General features: G+C 33.6%; 1 protein-coding gene across 1 annotated transcript; it reads left to right on the forward strand.

Annotated features, from left to right (window-relative positions):
• Window positions 1–19813: 19813 nt before the first annotated feature.
• On the forward strand, window positions 19814–21771 carry LOC121979681. Its single transcript, XM_042531670.1, has 3 exons — window positions 19814–19989; window positions 20918–21039; window positions 21109–21771. Exons 1-3 carry the CDS (start codon window positions 19814–19816, stop codon window positions 21696–21698), a joined length of 888 nt encoding a protein of 295 aa, XP_042387604.1. The 3' UTR covers window positions 21699–21771.
• The last annotated feature ends 757 nt before the right edge of the window (window positions 21772–22528 follow it).

The following is a 22528-nucleotide window of genomic DNA, read 5'->3' on the forward strand; positions in this document are numbered from 1 at the left end:
TATATATATATATATATATATATATGGAATTTTTTAATCCCAATTTGACCTAATTTGGTGTTAAAAATTCAAATCACTGAAAATAATAATTTAAAATTATGGATGATGACGTATTTACGATCAGCTCAATGATACGAATGCATAGAAACTTGTTTCATCAAATTCTGAGGTCTCTAGGTCCATATTTAAGCCTTACGTGTTTCATTTTATTTATTTAAAAATATTTTTAGTTTTGGGACGAATTCTGGATTCGTCCCAAATTTTGGGACAAATTCTGGATTCGTCCCAAAATTTGGGGAGAATCCAGAGATTCGTCCCAAAAATTTAATTATTTTTTTTAAAAAAAAAAATAAAATTGGACGCCTTAAATACGGACCTAGAGACATCGAAATTTGATGAAACAAGTTTCTATGTGCTCGTCTCGTTGTCCTGATCGTAAATCTATCAATAAAATTATTTTTTACCAAATATATATATATATGGAATTTTTTAATCCCAATTTGACCTAATTTGGTGTTAAAAATTCAAATCACTGAAAATAATAATTTAAAATTATGGATGATGACGTATTTATGATCAGCTCAATGATACGAATGCATAGAAACTTGTTTCATCAAATTCTGAGGTCTCTAGGTCCATATTTAAGCCTTACGTGTTTCATTTTATTTATTTAAAAATATTTTTGGTTTTGGGACGAATTCTGGATTCGTCCCAAATTTTGGGACGAATCCAGGAATTCGTCCCAAAGTTTGGGACGAATCCAGAGATTCGTCCCAAAAATTTAATTATTTTTTAAAAAAAAACAAAATTGGACGCCTTAAATACGGACCTAGAGATATCGGAATTTGATGAAACAAGTTTCTATGTGCTCGTCTCGTTGTCCTGATCGTAAATCTATCAATAAAAATATTTTTTACCAAATATATATATATTTGGAATTTTTTAATCCTAATTTGACCTAATTTGGTGTTAAAAATTCAAATCACTGAAAATAATAATTAAAAATTATGGATGATGACGTATTTATGATCAGCTCAATGATACGAATGCATAGAAACTTGTTTCATCAAATTCCGAGGTCTCTAGGTCCATATTTAAGCCTTACGTGTTTCATTTTATTTATTTAAAAATATTTTTAGTTTTGGGACGAATTATGGATTCGTCCCAAAAATTTAATTATTTTTTTAAAAAAAAAAACAAACTTGGACGCCTTAAATACGGACCTAGAGACATCGGAATTTGATGAAAAAAGTTTCTATGTGCTCCTCTCGTTGTCCTGATCGTAAATCTATCAATAAAAAATATTTTTTACCAAATATATATATATATGGAATTTTTTAATCCCAATTTGACCTAATTTAGTGTTAAAAATTCAAATCACTGAAAATAATAATTAAAAATTATGGATGATGACGTATTTACGATCAGCTCAACGATACGAATGCATAGATACATGTTTCATCAAATTTCAAGGTTTCTAGGTCCATATTTAAGCCTTACGTGTTTCATTTTATTTATTTAAAAATATTTTTAGTTTTGGGACATATTCTGGATTCGTCCCAAATTTTGGGACGAATCCAGGAATTCGTCCCAAAGTTTGGGACGAATCCAGAGATTCGTCCAAAAAATTTAATTATTTTTAAAAAAAAAAAAAATTGGACGCCTTAAATACGGACCTAGAGACATCGAAATTTGATGAAACAAGTTTCTATATGCTCGTCTCGTTGTCCTGATCATAAATCTATCAATAAAAATATTTTTTACTAAATATATATATATTTGGAATTTTTTAATCCCAATTTGACCTAATTTGGTGTTAAAAATTCAAATCACTGAAAATAATAATTAAAAATTATGGATGATGACGTATTTACGATCAGCTCAACAATACGAATGCATAGAAACTTGTTTTATCAAATTTCGAGGTCTCTAGGTCCATATTTAAGCCTTACGTGTTTCATTTTATTTATTTAAAAATATTTTTAGTTTTGGGACGAATTCTGGATTCGTCCCAAATTTTGGGACGAATCCAGGAATTCATCCCAAAGTTTGGGACGAATCTCTGGATTCGCCCCAAATTTTGGGACGAATACAGAGATTCTTCCCAAAAATTTAATTATTTTTAAAAAAAAAACAAAATTGGACGCTTTAAATACGGACCTAGAGACATCGGAATTTGATGAAACAAGTTTCTATGTGCTTGTCTCGTTGTCCTGATCGTAAATCTATCAATAAAAATATTTTTTTACCAAATATATATATATATATGGAATTTTTTAATCCCAATTTGACCTAATTTGGTGTTAAAAATTCAAATCACCGAAAATAATAATTAAAAATTATGGATGATGACGTATTTACGACCAGCTCAACGATACGAATGCATAGAAACTTGTTTCATCAAATTTCGAGGTCTCTAGGTCCATATTTAAGCCTTACGTGTTTCATTTTATTTACTTAAAAATATTTTTTGTTTTGGGTCGAATTCTGGATTCGTCCCAAATTTTGGGACAAATCCAGGAATTCGTCCCAAAGTTTGGGACGAATCTCTGGATTCGTCCAAAAATTTGGGCCGAATCCAAAGATTCGTCCCAAAAATTTAATTGTTAAAAAAAAAAAAACAAAATTGGACGCCTTAAATACGGTCCTAGAGACATCGGAATTTGATGAAACAAGATTCTATATGCTCGTCTCGTTGTCCTGATCGTAAATCTATCAATAAAAATATTTTTTACAAAAAATATATATATTTGGAATTTTTTAATCCCAATTTGACCTAATTTGGTGTTAAAAATTCAAATCACTGAAAATAATAATTAAAAATTATAAATGATGACGTATTTACGATCAGCTCAACAATACGAATGCATAGAAACTTGTTTCATCAAATTTCGAGGTCTCTAGGTCCATATTTAAGCCTTACGTGTTTCATTTTATTTATTTAAAAATATTTTTAGTTTTGGGAACAATTCTTTTTGGGACGAATCCAAGAATTCGTCCCAAAGTTTGGGACGAATCTCTGGATTCGTCCCAAAATTTTAATTATTTAAAAAAAAATAAAATTGGATGCCATAAATACGGACCTAGAGACATCAGAATTTGATGAAACAAGTTTCTATGTGCTCGTCTCGTTGTCCTAATCTAAATCTATCAATAAAAATATTTTTTACCAAATATATATATATTTAAAATTTTTTAATCCCAATTTGACCTAATTTAGTGTAAAAAATTCAAATCACTAAAAATAATAATTAAAAATTATGGATGATGATGTATTTACGATCAGCTCAATGATAAGGATGCATAGAAACTTGTTTCATCAAATTCCGAGGTCTCTAGGTCCATATTTAAGCTTTCGGACACTAATTTACAACCGTTCAGTACAAAACACCTTTCTAGTTAGTATCAATCAATCGATGTTTTAAAAAATATCTACATAGAGACATCATAATTTGATGAAACAAGTTTCTATGCGCTCGTATGGTTGTCCTGATCGTAAATCTATCAATATAAATATTTTTTACCAAATATATATATTTTTTGGAATATTTTAATCCCAATTTGACCTAATTTGGTGTTAAAAATTTAAATCAATGATAATATTAATTAAAAATTATGGATGATGACATATTTACCATCAGCTCAACGATACGGATGCATAGAAACTTGTTTGATCAAATTCCGAGTTCTCTAGGTCCATATTTAAGCCTTACATGTTTCATTTTATTTATTTAAAAATATTTTTAGTTTAGGGACGAATCCTGGATTCGTCCCAAATTTTGGGACGAATCCAGGAATTCGTCCAAAATTTTGGGACGAATCCATTGATTCGTCCCAAAAATTTAATTATTTAAAAAAAAAAACAAAATTAGACGCCTTAAATACGGACCTAGAGACATCGGAATTTGATGAAACTAGTTTCTATGTGCTCGTCTCGTTGTTCTGATAGTAAATCTATCAATAAAATTATTTTTTACCAAATATATATATATATGGAATTTTTTAATCCCAATTTGACCTAATTTGGTGTTAAAAATTCAAATCACTGAAAATAATAATTTAAAATTATGGATGATGACGTATTGACGATCAGCTCAATGATACGAATGCATAGAAACTTGTTTCGTCAAATTCTGAGGTCTCTAGGTCCATATTTAAGCCTTACGTGTTTCATTTTATTTATTTAAAAATATTTTTAGCTTTGGGACGAATTCTGGATTCGTCCCAAATTTTGGGGCGAATCCAGGAATTCGTCCCAAAGTTTGGGACTAATCCAGAGATTCGTCCCAAAAATTTAATTATTTATTAAAAAAATAACAAAATTAGACGCCTTAAATACGGACCTAGAGATATCAAAATTTGATGAAACAAGTTTCTATGTGCTCGTCTCATTGTCCTGATCGTAAATCTATCAATAAAAATATTTTTTACCAAATATATATATATATATTTGGAATTTTTTAATCCCAATTTGACCTAATTTGGTGTTAAAAATTCAAATCACTGAAAATAATAATTAAAAATTATGGATGATGACGTATTTATGATCAGCTCAACGACACGAATGCATAGAAACTTGTTTCATCAAATTCTGAGGTCTCTAGGTCCATATTTAAGCCTTACATGTTTTATTTTATTTATTTAAAAATATTTTTATTTTTGGGACGAATTCTGGATTCGTCCCAAAAATTTAATTATTTTTTTAATAAAAAAACAAACTTGGACGCCTTAAATACGGACCTAGAGACATCGAAATTTGATGAAACAAGTTTCTATGTGCTCGTCTCGTTGTCCTGATCGTAAATCTATTAATAAAAATATTTTTTACTAAATATATATGTATATGGAATTTTTTAATTCCCATTTGACCTAATTTGGTGTTAAAAATTCAAATCACTGAAAATAATAATTAGAAATTATGGATGATGACGTATTTACGATCAGCTCAACGATACGAATGCATAGAAACTTTTTTCATCAAATTTCAAGTTCTCTAGGTCCATATTTAAGCCTTACGTGTTTCATTTTATTTATTTAAAAATATTTTTAGTTTTGGGACATATTATGGATTCGTCCCAAATTTTGGGACGAATCCAGGAATTCGTCCCAAAGTTTGGGACGAATCTCTGGATTTGTCCAAAATTTTAGGACGATTCCAGAGATTCGTCCCAAAAATTTAATTATTTAAAAAAAAAACAAAATTGGACGCCTTAAATACGGACCTAGAGACATCGAAATTTGATGAACCAAGTTTCTATATGCTCGTCTCGTTGTCCTGATCGTAAATCTATCAATAAAAATATTTTTTACCAAATATATATATATTTGGAATTTTTTAATCCCAATTTGACCTAATTTGGTGTTAAAAATTCAAATCACTGAAAATAATAATTTAAAATTATGGATGATGATGTATTTAAGATCAACTCAATAATACGAATGTATAGAAACTTGTTTCATCAAATTTTGAGGTCTCTAGGTCCATATTTAAGCCTTACGTGTTTCATTTTATTTATTTAAAAATATTTTTAGTTTTGGGACGAATTCTGGATTCGTCCCAAATTTTGGGACGAATCCAGGAATTCGTTCCAAAGTTTGGGACAAATCTCTGGATTCGTCCCAAATTTTGGGACGAATACAGAGATTCGTCCCAAAAATTTAATTATTTAAAAAAAAAAACAAAATTGAACGCCTTAAATACAGACCTAGAGACATTGGAATTTTATGAAACAAGTTTCTATGTGCTCGTCTCGTTGTCCTGATCGTATATCTATCAATAAAAATATTTTTTACCAAATATATATATATATGGAATTTTTTAATCCCAATTTGACCTAATTTGGTGTTAAAAATTCAAATCACTGAAAATAATAATTAAAAATTATGGATTATGACGTATTTACGATCAGCTCAACGATACAAATGCATAGAAACTTGTTTCATCAAATTTCGAGGTCTCTAGGTCCATATTTAAGCCTTACGTGTTTCATTTTATTTACTTAAAAATATTTTTAGTTTTGGGTCGAATTCTGGATTCGTCCCAAATTTTGGGATGAATCCAGGAATTCGTCCCAAAGTTTGGGACGAATCTCTGGATTCGTCCAAAAATTTGGGATGAATCCAGAGATTCGTCCCAAAAATTTAATTATTAAAAAAAAAAACAAAATTGGACGCCTTAAATACGGACCTAGAGACATCGGAATTTGATGAAACAAGTTTCTATATGCTCGTCTCGTTGTCCTAATCATATATCTATAAAAAAAAATATTTTTTACCAAATATATATATATTTGGAATTTTTTAATCCCAATTTGACCTAATTTGGTGTTAAAAATTCAAATCACTGAAAATAATTATAAAAAATTATGAATGATGACGTATTTACGATCAACTCAATAATACGAATGCATAGAAACTTGTTTCATCAAATTCTGAGGTCTCTAGGTCCATATTTAAGCCTTACGTGTTTTCATTTTATTTATTTAAAAATATTTTTAGTTTTGGGAACAATTCTAGATTCGTCCCAAATTTTGCGACGAATCCAGGAATTCGTCCCAAAGTTTGGGATGAATCTCTGGATTCGTCCCAAATTTTTAATTATTTAAAAAAAAAAAACAAAATTGGATGCCTTAAATACGGGCCTAGAGACATCGGAATTTGATGAAACAAGTTTCTATGTCCTCGTCTCATTGTCCTGATCGTAAATCTATCAATAAAAATATTTTTTTACCAAATATATATATATATATGGAATTATTTAATCCCAATTTGACCTAATTTGGTGTTAAAAATTCAAATCACTAAAAATAATAATTAAAAATTATGGATGATGACGTATTTACGATTAGCTCAATGATACGGATGCATAGAAACTTGTTTCATCAAATTCTGAGGTCTCTAGGTCCATATTTAAGCTTTCGGACACTAATTTACAACCGTTCAGTACAAAACACCTTTCTAGTTAGTATCAATCGATAGATGTTTTAAAAAATATCTACATAGAGACATCATAATTTGATGAAACAAGTTTCTATGCGCTCGTATGGTTGTCTTGATCGTAAATCTATCAATATAAATATTTTTTACCAAATATTTATATTTTTTAGAATATTTTAATCCCAATTTGACCTAATTTGGTGTTAAAAATTTAAATCACTGAAAATATTTATTAAAAATTATGGATGATGACGTATTTACCATCAGCTCAATGATACGGATGCATAGAAACTTGTTTTATCAAATTCCGAGGTCTCTAGGTCCATATTTAAGCCTTACGTGTTTCATTTTATTTATTTAAAAATATTTTTAGTTTTGGGACGAATCCTGGATTCGTCCCAAATTTTGGGACGAATCCAGGAATTCGACCAAAATTTTGGGACGAATCCATTTATTCGTCCCAAAAATTTAATTATTAAAAAAAAACAAAATTGGACGCCTTAAATACGGACCTAGAGATATCGGAATTTGATGAAACAAGTTTCTATGTGCTCTTCTCATTGTCCTGATCGTAAATCTATCAATAAAAATATTTTTTACCAAATATATATATATATATGGAATTTTTAAATCCCAATTTGACCTAATTTGGTGTTAAAAATTCAAATCACTGAAAATAATAATTAAAAATTATGGATGATGACGAATTTACGATCAACTCAATAATACGAATGCATAGAAACTTGTTTCATCAAATTCTGAGGTCTCTAGGTCCATATTTAAGCCTTACGAGTTTCATTTTATTTATTTAAAAATATTTTTAGTTTTGGGACGAATCCAAGAATTCGTCCCAAAATTTGGGACGAATCCAGAGATTTGTCCCAAAAATTTAATTATTTTTTTTTTAAAAAAAACAAAATTGGATGCCTTAAATACGGACCTAGAGACATCAGAAGTTGATGAAACAAGTTTCTATGTGCTCGTCTCATTGTCCTGATTATAAATCTATCAATAAAAATATTTTTTACCAAATATATATATATTTGGAATTTTTTAATCCCAATTTGACCTAATTTGGTGTTAAAAAATTCAAATCACTGAAAATAATAATTAAAAATTATGGATGATGACGTATTTACGATCAGCTCAACGATACGGATACATAGAAACTTGTTTCATCAAATTCCGAGGTCTCTAGGTCCATATTTAAGCTTTCGAGCACTAATTTACAACCGTTCAGTACACAACACATTTTTAGTTAGTATCAATCTATAGATGTTTTAAAAAATATCTACATAGAGATATCATAATTTGATGAAATAAGTTTCTATGCGTTCGTATCGTTGTCCTGATAATAAATCTATCAATATAAATATTTTTTTACCAAATATATATATTTTTGGAATATTTTAATCCCAATTTGACCTAATTTGGTTTAAAAATTTAAATCACTGAAAATATTAATTAAAAATTATGGATAATAACGTATTTACGATCAGCTCAATGATACGGATGCATAGAAACTTGTTTCATCAAATTCCGAGGTCTCTAGGTTCATATTTAAGCCTTACGTGTTTCATTTTATTTATTTAAAAATATTTTTAGTTTTGGGACGAATCTCTGGATTCGCCCCAAATTTTGGGACGAATCCAGAGATTCGTCCCAAAAATTTAATTTTTTTTTTTAAAAAAAAATTGGACGCCTTAAATACGGACCTAGAGATATCGGAATTTGATGAAACAAGTTTCTATGTGCTCATCTCGTTGTCCTGATCATAAATCTATCAATAAAAATTTTTTTCCTAATATATATATTTTTGGAATATTTTAATCCCAATTTGACCTAATTTGCTGTTAAAAATTTAAATCACTGAAAATATTAATTAAAAATTATGGATGATGACGTATTTACGATCAGCTCAACGATACGAATGCATAGAAACTTGTTTCATCAAATTCCGAGGTCTCTAGGTCCATATTTAAGCCTTACGTGTTTCATTTTATTTATTTAAAAATATTTTTAGTTTTGGGACGAATCCAGAGATTCGTCCAAAAAAATTTAATTATTTAAAAAAAAAAAACAAAATTGGACGCCTTAAATACGGACCTAGAGACATCAGAATTTGATGAAACAAGTTTCTATGTGCTCGTCTCGTTGTCCGGATCATAAATCTATCAATAAAAATATTTTTTACCAAATATATATATTTTTGGAATATTTTAATCCCAATTTGACCTAATTTGGTATTAAAAATTTAAATCACTAAAAATATTAATTAAAAATTATGGATGATGATGTATTTACGATCAGCTCAACTATACAAATGCATAGAAACTTGTTTCATCAAATTCCGAGGTCTCTAGGTCCATATTTAAGCCTTACGTGTTTATTTTATTTATTTAAAAATATTTTTAGTTTTGGGACGAATCCTGGATTCGTCCCAAATTTTGGGACGAATCCAGGAATTCGTTCCAAAGTTTGGGACGAATCCAGAGATTTGTCCCAAATATTTAATTATTTTAAAAAATAAAACAAAATTGGACGCCTTAAATACGGACCTAGAGATATCGGAATTTGATGAAACAAGTTTCTATGCACTCGTATCATTGTTCTGATCGTAAATCTATCAATGAAAATATTTTTTTACCAAATATATATATATATTTGGAATTTTTTATTCTTAATTTGGTGTTAAAAATTCAAATCACTGAAAATAATAATTAAAAATTATGGATAATTATGTATTTACGATCAGCTCAACAATACGGATGCATAGAAACTTGTTTCATCAAATTCCGAGGTCTCTAGGTCCATATTTAAGCCTTACGTGTTTCATTTTATTTATTTAAAAATATTTTTATTTTTGGGACGAATCCTGGATTCGTCCCAAATTTTCGGACAAATCCTAGATTCGTCCCAGAATTTGGGACGAATCTTTGATTCGTTCCCAAATCTGGGACGAATCCAGTATTTGTCCCTAAATTTGGGACAAATTTTTATTTCGTTCCAGATTTGGGGACGAATTTAGCAACGAATATTTTTTATGTTGCAAACTTGAAACGAAATTTTTTTGTTGCAAGTTTTGTTGGTTATTTGGGTCGAAATTTATTTTCGACCCTAAATTTGTCCCAATTTTGGGACAAATTTTTTTCGTTCCAAACTTTTGTCCCCAAAGTTGTATTTTTTTGTTGTGCTGGCAGCAGCCAATTCAATCGAACAGTCAAAAGGAAATTGTGATGTTTTGTCCACATTTCTTGGAATCTAAATAAAGACAATGAAGAAGAACTTGAAAGCTTAATCAATAGAGGACAATGGTGAGATGAGGGCTGTATTGAGATGCTCCACCTTTATCACAACCTCCTTATTACTCTCAGAGGTAGAGATCAAAACTCTATTTAATCTCTTCCAAATCTATTATTTGTCCAAGTGTACTTATCTCCCACAAAACCAGTATCCAATAGACCTGATAACATTATGAAATTGTTGAAATCATTCGCTGCTCCTATTTTAGGCAAAATCTTATCAGATCTTTCATTTGCATCTTTTATCACATTAAAATTCCCTCCCACCAACCAAGCATCATCCGAAGCAGGTTTAATTTCTAGTAACTTTTCCCACAAAACCCTTCTATCCACACAACTACATTTAGCATATGCCACCGTTACAAACAAAACATATAAGAAAGATTCATATGTAAAAACTGTGAAGTTAACTTAATATGTAAAAATTACTAATGTGGCAAAAGGTGATTCGCTTCCGTCAACCCGTCCCTAAGCTAACATGGAGGAGGTAAATCACGGGTGGCTACTAGCCATTAGTGCAAATGGCCAAGATATGAGGGAGGTCATGCTCGGTCATGCCGAGTTTCGACCTCAAGACCTCATATGACAATACCCCATGTCTTAACCATCGCACCGCCCCGAGGGGACAAATATCAATGTAAAAACTGCTCATGATCGATCATAATGTTGCAATCAATGTTAACATCATGAAGGAACAAATCTTCCCTGAACAATTTGCAATAGCTAAATGGAGGCCCAATCTTCTTGTAATCGTAATCTCGTCCAAGGAAATAAAAGATTCAAGAATTCCTATAAAATTCAAATGGTGATACCTCCTAAGAAAGTGCACTCTCCTAATAGATATCTCATTTCCAATTCCTCTAATATTCCATATTAGACTAGCCATATATCAAAATTCCACAGATGTGGAAGCTCTCAAAATCTTTGCTTTACTTCTAGTCATCCTTTGATCCATTCCTTTAATACCATTCAAAACCTTACTAATAGCTCTCACTGTCCCTAGATTTTTGTGAAGCACTTCTTTGTATATAACCTAGATTTAAGCTCTCCATCTCCTCCAATTCCACAAATTCCACAAATGACTTGGAAATTCTCATGCTCTTCCTCCATATCAGCTGAAACTTCACCATCACCTTGCCCTGTATCATCCAGTATCATATTACCAAAATCCTATGCCAAAGACTCCCCCTGAGTTGCATCCACCACAACCTTCTGCCCCTGAGCTCTCCCCTGTATGCATGTCTCTCTGTAATTAACTTTTTTAGCAGCCTTTGACCTCTTTAAAATACTCACTGCAGGATCAACATTAACTAGTTTGTTCCCTTGAAACTCCCCTAACATATCCTTCTCTTGAAGCAGCCTCTGATCCCCCTCTTTGCCAACCAAACACATATCATCCGTCTGTCACCCCACACTATCCTCCTCTAAACTATCTAGTACATGAAAAGAATCTTCCACCACAAAATCTTGCTTCAATCCAATTCCTTCATTGAACAAAATAGTATCATCAAGAGCCTTCATCCTCTGTTCAACACCCTGCTCATTAGTCGACTATCCCCCAGTTTTGTCACCCTTATTAAGCTCCTTCAACATGGGCCTCTCGCAAAATTAATATGTTTCTCATTGAGCCAACACTCATTCTCCGAATGACCCAAGATGAAAACATTGTAAATAGTATTTACGCAATCTTTTATACAACACCTTTTGTAATCTCCTTTCAGTTCTAATACCAATCCAAAATTTTTCTACCCTTGGCTTCAACACAAATTCTCGCCATTGACAATCGTGAACCATCTGCTGTAGCTTCATCCAGTTTAAGTGACTCCCAACAATGCTAACAATTGCCATATTCTCTCAGGTTCAATCTTAAGTATACAAGATCAGTTGCCTATGTGGCTCATATGACTGCTTATGCGGACCTTCTATCTCCGCAGCTATATAAGGCTTAGCGAAGGTAAGTAAATGTACGATGGTTTTTTCTCAAATGCTGAGACAACTATTCTCCACCAACCATCTCTCTTCTCACATATTTCCGCGAGTTTCATGTCATAGTCCAACATTAACTTGATTGTCGGAGGGTTGCATTGGCAACACCAGCCCCCCACTGATGCACTTTGATTCGCAGGCTACCGGGAGTACATCGGACGATGATCAAAATCTCCGCTTCGAAAGCGGAGGAGGAGGAGGAGGAGGAGGAGGAGCCTAAGTGGGTGAAAAAAAACACCATCCCAATCCAAAGCAGAGGCGAAGAGGCGAGGATTGGGCGGAGGTTGGTGTTGGTGGGCAGCTTAGTTTGCATCTTCAAAACCCTCATAGGCTCTTTGGCGGGAGGTAGAGTTCCGGCAATTGGTTCAGGATAGACAGTAGGATCAATTGTGGCAATGAAAAAAAAAAAAAGATAAATCTAGTTAGTTCCATTGACTAGTCCTGAGATAATCGCCATCACCAGAATGGCGGGCGGTCAAGAAAAGCTCCGTATTTTTTGGTTGTGCGCAGGGAAAATCAATTGTGGCAATGGAGATGAGCGAGAGATGGCGCCGAGGAAATGGATCCGAATGAAGAAGCCTTATGGAACATGGGTGAAGTGGGGGAAGGTTTGGTTCTCCCGGCCATGGCGCCCGAGCTTGCCGAAGGAATCGAGGCGAGGGAGGACGGGCTGATCAGGTTCTTGCTGTCGGCCCCTGCCGTTACAGTGCGAGTTGATCGCGGAATCAGTCACCATCGAGGAAAAAGAGCCAGGGGATGCCCTCCATTCTTGAAGGCTTCAACGAACCGAGTCTCCATCCTAATGCGACCCATCGTATCAAATTGTGCAGCGCATACACGTTTAGTTAACTGACTAAGAAATAAAAATATTTTATTATCTTACTATTTTATTAAAAATCTCACTCCTTTACTAACTAACTTTGGTGAAGCCTAAAATACATTTACGTTAATATACTTTTTTCTATTTACACTAAAAATAATTCTAAGGTTTATTAGTAATTCCACAAGCGAAATAATCAGTGATCTAGAGTTCAACATTAATTTTCTCTGGTTCTTTTATATAAAAAAATATAGTTCTCTTTAGTCCCATATCTTAGAATTGACAACACTATGATCAAAGAAACTTCTATAAATATTTTAGGCCGACGATGTTAAAAAATATACTTTTCTTAGTTTTTTTTACTAAGATAAATATAATATTAAATTAAAATAATTTTTTACATAGGAAAAATTCAAACAATTCAGATTTTCAAAAACTCAAATAATTTATATATTATTATATTACACACGTAATGCGTGTGCACGATCACACTAGTTATTATTAAAAATTACTCTTTGTCAATTACTTTTAGCAAGAAGTTTTTAATAGTACTATGGATTTAAAATTCTATTAAAAAAATGCTTATTTACAGCAACTAGTGCACGTTAAAGGAAGCACCAATTTTTTTTTTTTAAAAAATAACACTAAATATTCACGGATAAATGTGTAATATATCATCCTTCCCGAAGCACCAATTTTTTAAAAAAATAACATTAAATATTCATGGACAAATATGGAATATATCATCCTTCCCTATATATATATATATATATATATATATATATATATATATATATATATATATATATATATATATATATATATATATATATATATTTATTTATTTATTTATTTATTGTGATTGTGGGTAGATGCCCATGTGGCAGGGTTAACCGGCACCTACCACATGGGCAGCTGCGTAAAAAAACGATGGCGCACAAATGGGGTATGCAGCGGAACATCTCGTATGTGTATGTATATATATACACATGGGACACCAAGAATACTTTCGGAAATGAGTGAGACGTCCCAATTAATTTTTGGATGCTTTAATTTATCTTAATCATTCACATGAGCCATGAGCTATGTGTATGCAGATTATCATCATACTTTCTATATAGAGATATTTTTTATTTTACACATCCTGTGAGTATCTAATTTTTTTAAATAATTAATACTATAATTCAACCATTATCATGCCAATCAAATTTTGCATACACGATTTAGGGGTTAGATTATAATATTAAATAAAAAAAATTTTAAAATACAAAAATTAGATAATATATATATAGAATGATACCTTGCATAATTTAATTGCCTTATACTATCGTGAACGACATCTAATGTGGATGCTTTGACATAATTAAAAATGAATTTTTTCTCTTTTATTTATATATAATTCTCTTCTCTTACGTATATGTAAAGTGATACTGATATCTAGCAATCATCCTCACGTAAGTACTAATCTTTAAAGATAATATTGTACTTATGGTGGCTAACTTGTTCAGTTGGCTGATGATTTTAACATGCATGGTGTATGAAGATTTGTAAAGATTTGATTGAAAATCAGCATTCGACTCTTCTGACAAAAGAGTAGCTGAAAGAAAAGAGTATTTATTTCGAATAAGTACTATCTATCTCCTCTCTAAATGAAAATCATCGAGAATAAGAAACAAGGTTTTTTTTTTAAGGTCAGCATCAACATTCACGTTACTTTATATGCGGTGTTGATTTGTATAATAGTACTACTGTTGGTGCTAGTCGTTTAATGACCAACACGAGCCTTGCTTGATTTCAAACCTTGTTTAAGACTAGCATCAACCTTGGCTAATTTCAAACCCTATTGGTGTTGACCTTTAAATACTAGAACCAACACTGGTGTTGATCTTGAAAGACTAGTACCAATATTAGTTTTTACAAATTAACACCAACATTTGATCCTGATTTACGCAAAATAATACCGACATAGTGCTAGTTTGTACACGTTGGTGCTGGTTTACATAAGGCTGGTGTTGGTTTCAAACCATCCCTAGTGCTAGTCTTTAAAGACCAACACCAACGCTAGTACTGGTCTTTAAGACTAACACCAACGCGATGTTGGCTGGTGTTAGTTTCAAATTAGCGCTAGTGCTGGTCTTTAAAACCCGCACCATCTTGCATGTAGGAAAGAAACTTGGCATGTAGGAGAGAGAAGAGAATTGTATGTAGATGAGACATAAAAATAAAAAAAAATCATTTTTAGCCGTGTCAGAGCATCCACATCGGAAATCACCCACGGTTGTGCAAAGTAAGTTGTGCAAGGTATACGCCACTACTAGAATTAAGGTCTTTAAGGACACACATAAATGTCCTTATAGTATACTTTTAGTGACACTAAAGCTATGGTGACACCACCAAAAAATGTATTGAAATACGGTGTTAGCATAGACCCTCTAGTATTCCTGACATTTGTATAATGTCATTATAAAATATTTATACTAACTTTAAAAGTGTCTTAATTATAGGAATATAATGACAATCGAAAATGTCACGAAAAAAATATTTCATGGACATTGATGCATACCTTTTTATTATCTAAATAAGGACAAATATAAATGTCACCTAAATTAATTTATATTGACAATTATAATATTTTAAATTTTTATATAAGGACAATAAAATATGTTAGTAATGATAATTTATAAGAGTATTTTAAACTGTCATCTTATATAATATATAATGACATTATTAAATATCAATTATAATATTTTATAAAAGCATTAAATAGAAACATTTAGAATACACCATAATAAATTACTAATATTTATTAAGAATACAAAACATTCATCACATAATAGAAAAAGTTATACATCATCACAATTTTTCATCACAATTCACCACAATAAGAATAGAAACATTTTACATCCAAAATATCCAATTCATTCACCATATCATCACAATTCATCCCATCATCACAAAAGTACAAATACAATACTAATGTAAAAGTATTGAATCCAATGCTAACTTAATACTAACAAATCATTGATTTTTAAAGCTAACAAAGTCTTATAAAATAAAAACTCAACTAATTTACTATCAACTATCTTCAACCATCATATGCAAAATCCAAGTACCTGTCACCTACAAATACGATCAATAAATTTGTATAAGTAAATTATACAATGAAAATATAAATCTAATAAATATAATTTAAAAGATTAAAAATCATACCAAACAAGAAACATATAAAGGATCATTCTATAATTTGTCCTTGAATCTTTATCTAATAAGACACAAGTTAAAGATAAATGAAATACAAATTCTCTTAAAACGTTGTCTTGTAAGCATTTTCATTAATTATTGAAAGAATTATGAACGTCAATTTAATTGAGGCTTGAGTTTGCCATGATGACTGAAGGAAAGAATTCCTACATGAAATCCAAATAAAATCTTTCTGTACGCATTAGGCTCCATTGTTTATTAAACAATATCTCTATACTTATCATTTTTCATGTGCTTATTAATTGTTATATATATATATATGAGTTTTTTACTTGTCTTTTGACATTACTGACAATGTTTTGAGTGATAGAAGGAAAACTTGGATCAAGAAAGTAGTTGAATTGCAAACATACGCCACCTCAAAGAGTCTAAATGGTATTTGATTTGCATGAGTAAACAAATTTAGCATCAGTTAACAAAAAAAATTATATTGACAAAGATTTTTATCAACTAAGTTTCTTGAGATATTTTTCAAACTGATGATGACAACTAAATTGAAGTAAAGAACTAAGTTTTCTATATAATGTGTGTAAAAATGACCAACTTGGGATCTTGGTAAGATCAAATATTTTGTGAAACTCTATATAGTTTCACTATTTAAAAAAAAAAGATTAACTACATGAGAAAGTACCCAAATTATTCTTCAAACAATCACAATTTAAGCTATTTTAGATAGCCTTCATCAACTTCCATAATATAATCATTCTACCTTTGAGTGAGTAGTAACTAGTCAAAGACAAAAACAATTCTAACTTCTTCCATGATGCATTTGTTGGAGCAATCCCAATGGTTCGTGGGACCATGTGTTTTGGTGTTTGGGCAAAGGGTTTAAGTTAGGTTTACCCTTGTTATTTGATATGTGTACTTGAGTTGTGCAGGACTGTAGGTGACACATATGACTCAGGTTGACGGCTTCGGGTCCGGTGAAGGATGGAGCATCCGAGGGACCATGGACAAGGCAGCGAGGACAAGGGCCGAGGGAAGCGACTTCGAGGCATACGCGAAGGATGGCATTGGAGACAAGCTGCGGGCTTGGATGCATCCGAGGGACGAGAGCCAAAGGAAGTAGGCTTGAAGGCAAGAGGTCAAGGCTGCAAAGAAGAGTCAAATGAGTCGTGAGGGTACGAGTGCATGAGAGATTGTACTCGGAGTAAAATCCTAGTTTTAGGGTTTTACTGTAGCGGCACTGTAGCAGTTACTGTAGTGCACTGTAGCAGTACTGTAGTGCACTGTAGCAGTTGACTGGTGTATGGACCAGTCGACTGATGCACTGTAGCAGATAGCCGTTGAGAGAGCCGTTGGGCTGGCATCAGTCGACTGGTGCAAGGACCAGTCGACTGGTAACGGGCAAATCAGGTTCTGATTTGTTCCAAGCTCTATAAGAAGGAGCTTGGTATGGCCGGCCAAGGCGACGAAATTAGACTTGGTTAAGGTCTAATTAGTAGTCTACAAGTGCTCAAGTGTTTGTGGAATCCAAGAGGTCTTGGTGTGTTGTGGTGAGGTTTCTCCATCCACAAGGAGCGACTTGAGATAGCCGGAGTTTCCGGGGGCTAATCCACCGAAGGATCGAGATCGTCCACCTTACGGACAGCCGTGGAGTAGGAGCATCATCTCCGAACCACGTTAAACGAACGTGTATTGGTTTGCTAGTTCTTTTCTTTGTCTTTAGCTTTCGTATTCGTAATTAGTATTTGTATTTCCGCTTGCGCACTAACGAATACGTAGGAAGCGAGTTATTGGGGGTGCCGTCCATTCAACCCCCCTTCTAGCCGGCCACCGATCCTCCAACAGCATTAGATATTGACAAGTGTGAGTAAGGATCAAGATTTTGGAATATCCTTTAGCAACATGGCAAGTTTAATATCTTTAAGTAAAACGGCCATATAAAAATATTTCTGCAACAAGGTCAAAATGTTATCTAGCCAAAAATTTCATTATGTCTTCCTTCACATGTTTGTTGATAACAATTATTAAATCACATAAATTATTAAACCTAAGAGAAGGCAATTAAGGGGCAAGTGTTGGTACCGTTGCAAATATTCCCTCAGGGCAGGTTCGCTTGGGCACGGGGCATCCGGATCTACCATGATCTACAAAATAAGCATGCATGAACAATAACACACTGAAAACTGGATGGTAATTAATTAATCAGTGGTCATAAAATACCATGACTTGATGTAGATCAAGAATAAGAAATGTCTCCATAAATTTTACATAGAACCAAAAGAAAATCATTACAAGAAGAAATAAAATTTACAAAAAAAAAAATAACATTGCCAAATATGCATGTCTCCACAATCTAACTAAATGTAGACGATGAAGTGCTAGTCTACAGAAGCATTATTATGATCAAACTATAGGCCAATATAGAGAAATAAAAGAAATAAGACGAATTCCCAATGAGAGCATCTAACTTTACTGTTTTTACAAATCACACGCCTTTCTTAATCTTTTTCCCCTAAAATCATGCTATGGTATCTCATAATTTACCTAAGCTAAGAAAAATTAATGGAAAAAAACAAAAGGTAACAAGGAAATACTCAAGCACCTACCAAGTATTTGCGGCATTGACAAGCTCACCATTGTCGATCTCTTCTTTGATCTCTCGAGCCATAATAACAGAGTTATTAAGCATGTAGATTATATGAGGCAGCGAGAATCGAGCATAATTAAAGAAAGGCTTACTCTACTTGTTTGATTTTTCTGTATTGGTTGCATCGAGCCTCAACATGTCTCGGAGCAGAGGCCCCCATGAGAGATGCATGGCGATTTGAGGTTACTTTCATTGCTTAGTTGAAAGAAAATAGATCGATTGAGAATTCGAGATACCACGTAGTCCTTAGGTGACATCCAGTTATTCCCCAGTGCAACACCTGCTCAATCGTATGCAGGAAAACTGCTGAATCATTGCCATCTTTTTGTACAATGTGACATGAAGCAGATGAAGAACAATTTTGATTTTACCTTCGAGCTTGAGCTTTAGTTGTCTAGCTCTGATGGCGTGGAGAACTCACAAGGCTGTTGTCACGGCAAACCGGCCGCAGTAAGACTGCCACGAAGAAGAGGGTTTTGTTCTTCGCTGCATGGCTGCGTTCCCATGGTAGAGTTTCTTCAGAAGTGCAGTCAAGTTTGCCGCCTCCCAATTGCTCTTCTCTAGCAAGCTCTCCTCCTCCATGAAGCTGAACCCTGTGCCCACTGGATTCTCCTGAGTAATTCCCATTTCATTAATGGAGGAGGAGCAAGTGGTTGACGGAGGAATGAGATCGACATGGAAGCTTACCATGAAGAGGAGATCGGCCTTTTGCAGCCATGTCGAGTTATGAGGCTTGAGGTTGGTGTCCATCGGTCCAATCTCTTGGAAATTGCCAATCCTAACTCCGAACGCACCCTGTTTTGTGCAAAGAATCCTTCTTCATATCATTGATTCACGTCGTATGCTTCCTAGCTTCCGTCTCTTTTGCCTCTACCATTCCTGCAATTGTAAAGGTTTTAAGGTTGCGGAGGAATCATGGCAGAGGTGGTGCTGCAGAGGAATCGTGGAGGAGAAGCGGAGAAGCGGAGAAGCGCGATGGAGGTCGGCGAAGGTTGTTCTCTGACTGGTCGAGATAGGAAGGTGTCGGCTGGCAGCGCCGGCGACAGCGATGCGTGGGCGATGAAGAGTAAGAACGACGGCAACAAGTGCTGGTTAGGGTTCAGAAAAAAAATCGGCACAATAAGTAAGAAAAAAAATAGAATGAGAAGTAATTAGGTTATTAGGGTGTTATATACGGTGACATAGATAAAGGTTGTCATGATAAATAGTCTAATATGATGTTTTAATTTTTTAAATAATTATTTTTGATAAATGTCATTAAAAACTATTTATAATGACATTTTAAATTAAATGTCATTAAGAAAGTGTCCTAATAGACCATATTTATAGTAGTGCGCAAAGCAACACCACTATTGGTATAGATCTTTAAAGACCCTACCAATAATGGTGCTGGTTTCAAACCAGTGCTAGTGCTGGTCTTTAAAGATCAGCGCCAATATTAATACTGGTCTTTAAAACTAGTACTAACATGATGTTAACTAGTGCTGGTTTCAAAACAATACAAGTGTTAGGTCTTCAAGACTAATACTATCTTGCATGCAGAAGAGAAGAAAATTGCACTTAGATTGAGAGAGAATAAAAAAAACTTTGGATATAGCCTAAGGTCGTGCAGGGTATAGGAATACCACATATATTGCTGCTTGCTCACTATAAGCCAGACTTAAAAAGAAGAGCATGCTGCAACTGCATTCCTATCGAAGTAAGGGGAAAAAAAGAGGAAAAAGCACAAATAAAATAAAGAGTGAGTTTGTCTTAGAGTACATGTTCTCTAGCGCACGGTGGACAGTGTGAATAATAACTCGTAGGGTACTACCCTTTTCCATATTATAGAGCAGCCACGACCCCATGCAGAGGCCTAATGCTGGCCTGCACACTTCACGCAGAGCCCCAGTAGAGGTTGCTTGCTGTTTGAACTCTCAAGGAGACAAGGATCAAGGCCATGAACAAGCACGGAGAGTCCAAGCTCCTCAAGATCCAGGCACCACCCTCTTGTTAATTTCCTTTTCTTATCTTCTTCAGGAAGAAGCGATTAAGAAAATTTCCTCTCTCTGTTTTGTTCTCGCAGACACTCATCTTGAAGGTGATCATACATTGCGATGGCTGTAGGCTTCAAGTCAGGAAGATCCTCCACAGAACTGAAGGTAGGAAAATTTTTGTGTGCCCTTTCTGCCATAAAAACATAGTTTGGATCTTAGAAGTATCCGATGCAGGAGTCTTCTCGGTGAGCATAGATGTTGAGGAACAGAAGGTTACAGTTTCAGGGGATGTGGACGCTGCGACTCTGATAAGGAAGTTGAACAGAGCAGGTAAGCACGCAGAGCCATGGCCTGTAAAGGCCAGCAAGGAGGATCAGAGACCAAACCAACAGAAACAAGGGAAGAAGCCAGTTTGCAACACCGTGAAGAAACAAAGCCACAAATCCTTCAGAAACCAGAAGCACGAGCTTTCTTCATCCAGCTCCGATGATGAGTACGACAGTGACGATGAAGAAGACGACGACGACGACGACTATGATCTACGATCACTCAACAGCCAGTTGATGCAAATTGATCAGCAGCGGTTCCCGATGATGGTGAACATGCAGCAGGCCTGCCAGACACAGTCGCCGTCCATGGTGATGCAAGAGAACGGGCACCTACAGCCACAGATGATGTATCTGAGGTCTCCGGCAATGGCCGCCGCCTACACGGGGTACTACTGCTACCAAAGCCCTTGCTATCTGAACGACCAAGTAGACGACGGCTATCAGTGTTACTATGCTTCCGGCAATGGAGATAGCAATGTTTGCAGTATCATGTAAAAGAATGGATGCTCCTGTATCTTACTCTTCGTGCTGTCTTGTGGCTTTCTGAAAGTGATGTTGCATCGAGCTGTGGAAGATGATTGCTATGTTATGCTTTTCACTAATCTTTATGGCATTTTTTTTTAATAATCTAGTTTAGGCGCTTGATTAACTCCGGAGATGGAGATAGATGGTGTTGCTAGAAATGTCAATGAAACAAAAGGAGACTTCTTTGTGTATAGTTTAATTTAACATTAGAAGCTTAAAAATAATAATCTCAGTTAGCCGCATTGACTATCTTTGAGGGTAATTGATTCGGTCTTATGGAAGTTTTTCACCAACTGCTAGGATAAATCAGGAAGCGCACTATGGTTGATTTATATTATTGTACATGCATTAATAATGTAAATAAATACACAGGGAGAGATTCTCTCTCACGCGTGGATTCGCAAGGGGGTGCAAATCCAGAGCCTGGATTGCAATTAGTTAATTCGGTTAATTTGATATTAATTTTGTATAAATTCTTTTTATTATTATTTTAAACAAATTTAATTAATTCGGTGTTAACTGAAATAACTAATTCGGTTAATTCAGTTTTAGTAAAACTTTGATTTGATTCGGTTAGTCAACACTAAATCGGTTTTCGGTTAATTCGATTAATTTATGGACCGAATTAACCGAATGCTCACCTCTAATTGCAATGAATCAAGTTGACTTATGTGTGAGACGACCTGCGCACGTCGAATGTTGGACCAGTCATGACAAATTGAGCAGGACGGGTTCATAGACAGTAAATGACTTTAATTTGTGACCAAGAGCAAAGAGAGAGCTAAGAGCAAAGTTTTTCT

The sequence above is a fragment of the Zingiber officinale genome, chromosome 5A, assembly GCF_018446385.1.
Source record: "Zingiber officinale cultivar Zhangliang chromosome 5A, Zo_v1.1, whole genome shotgun sequence".
Taxonomy (NCBI): Eukaryota; Viridiplantae; Streptophyta; class Magnoliopsida; order Zingiberales; family Zingiberaceae; genus Zingiber; species Zingiber officinale.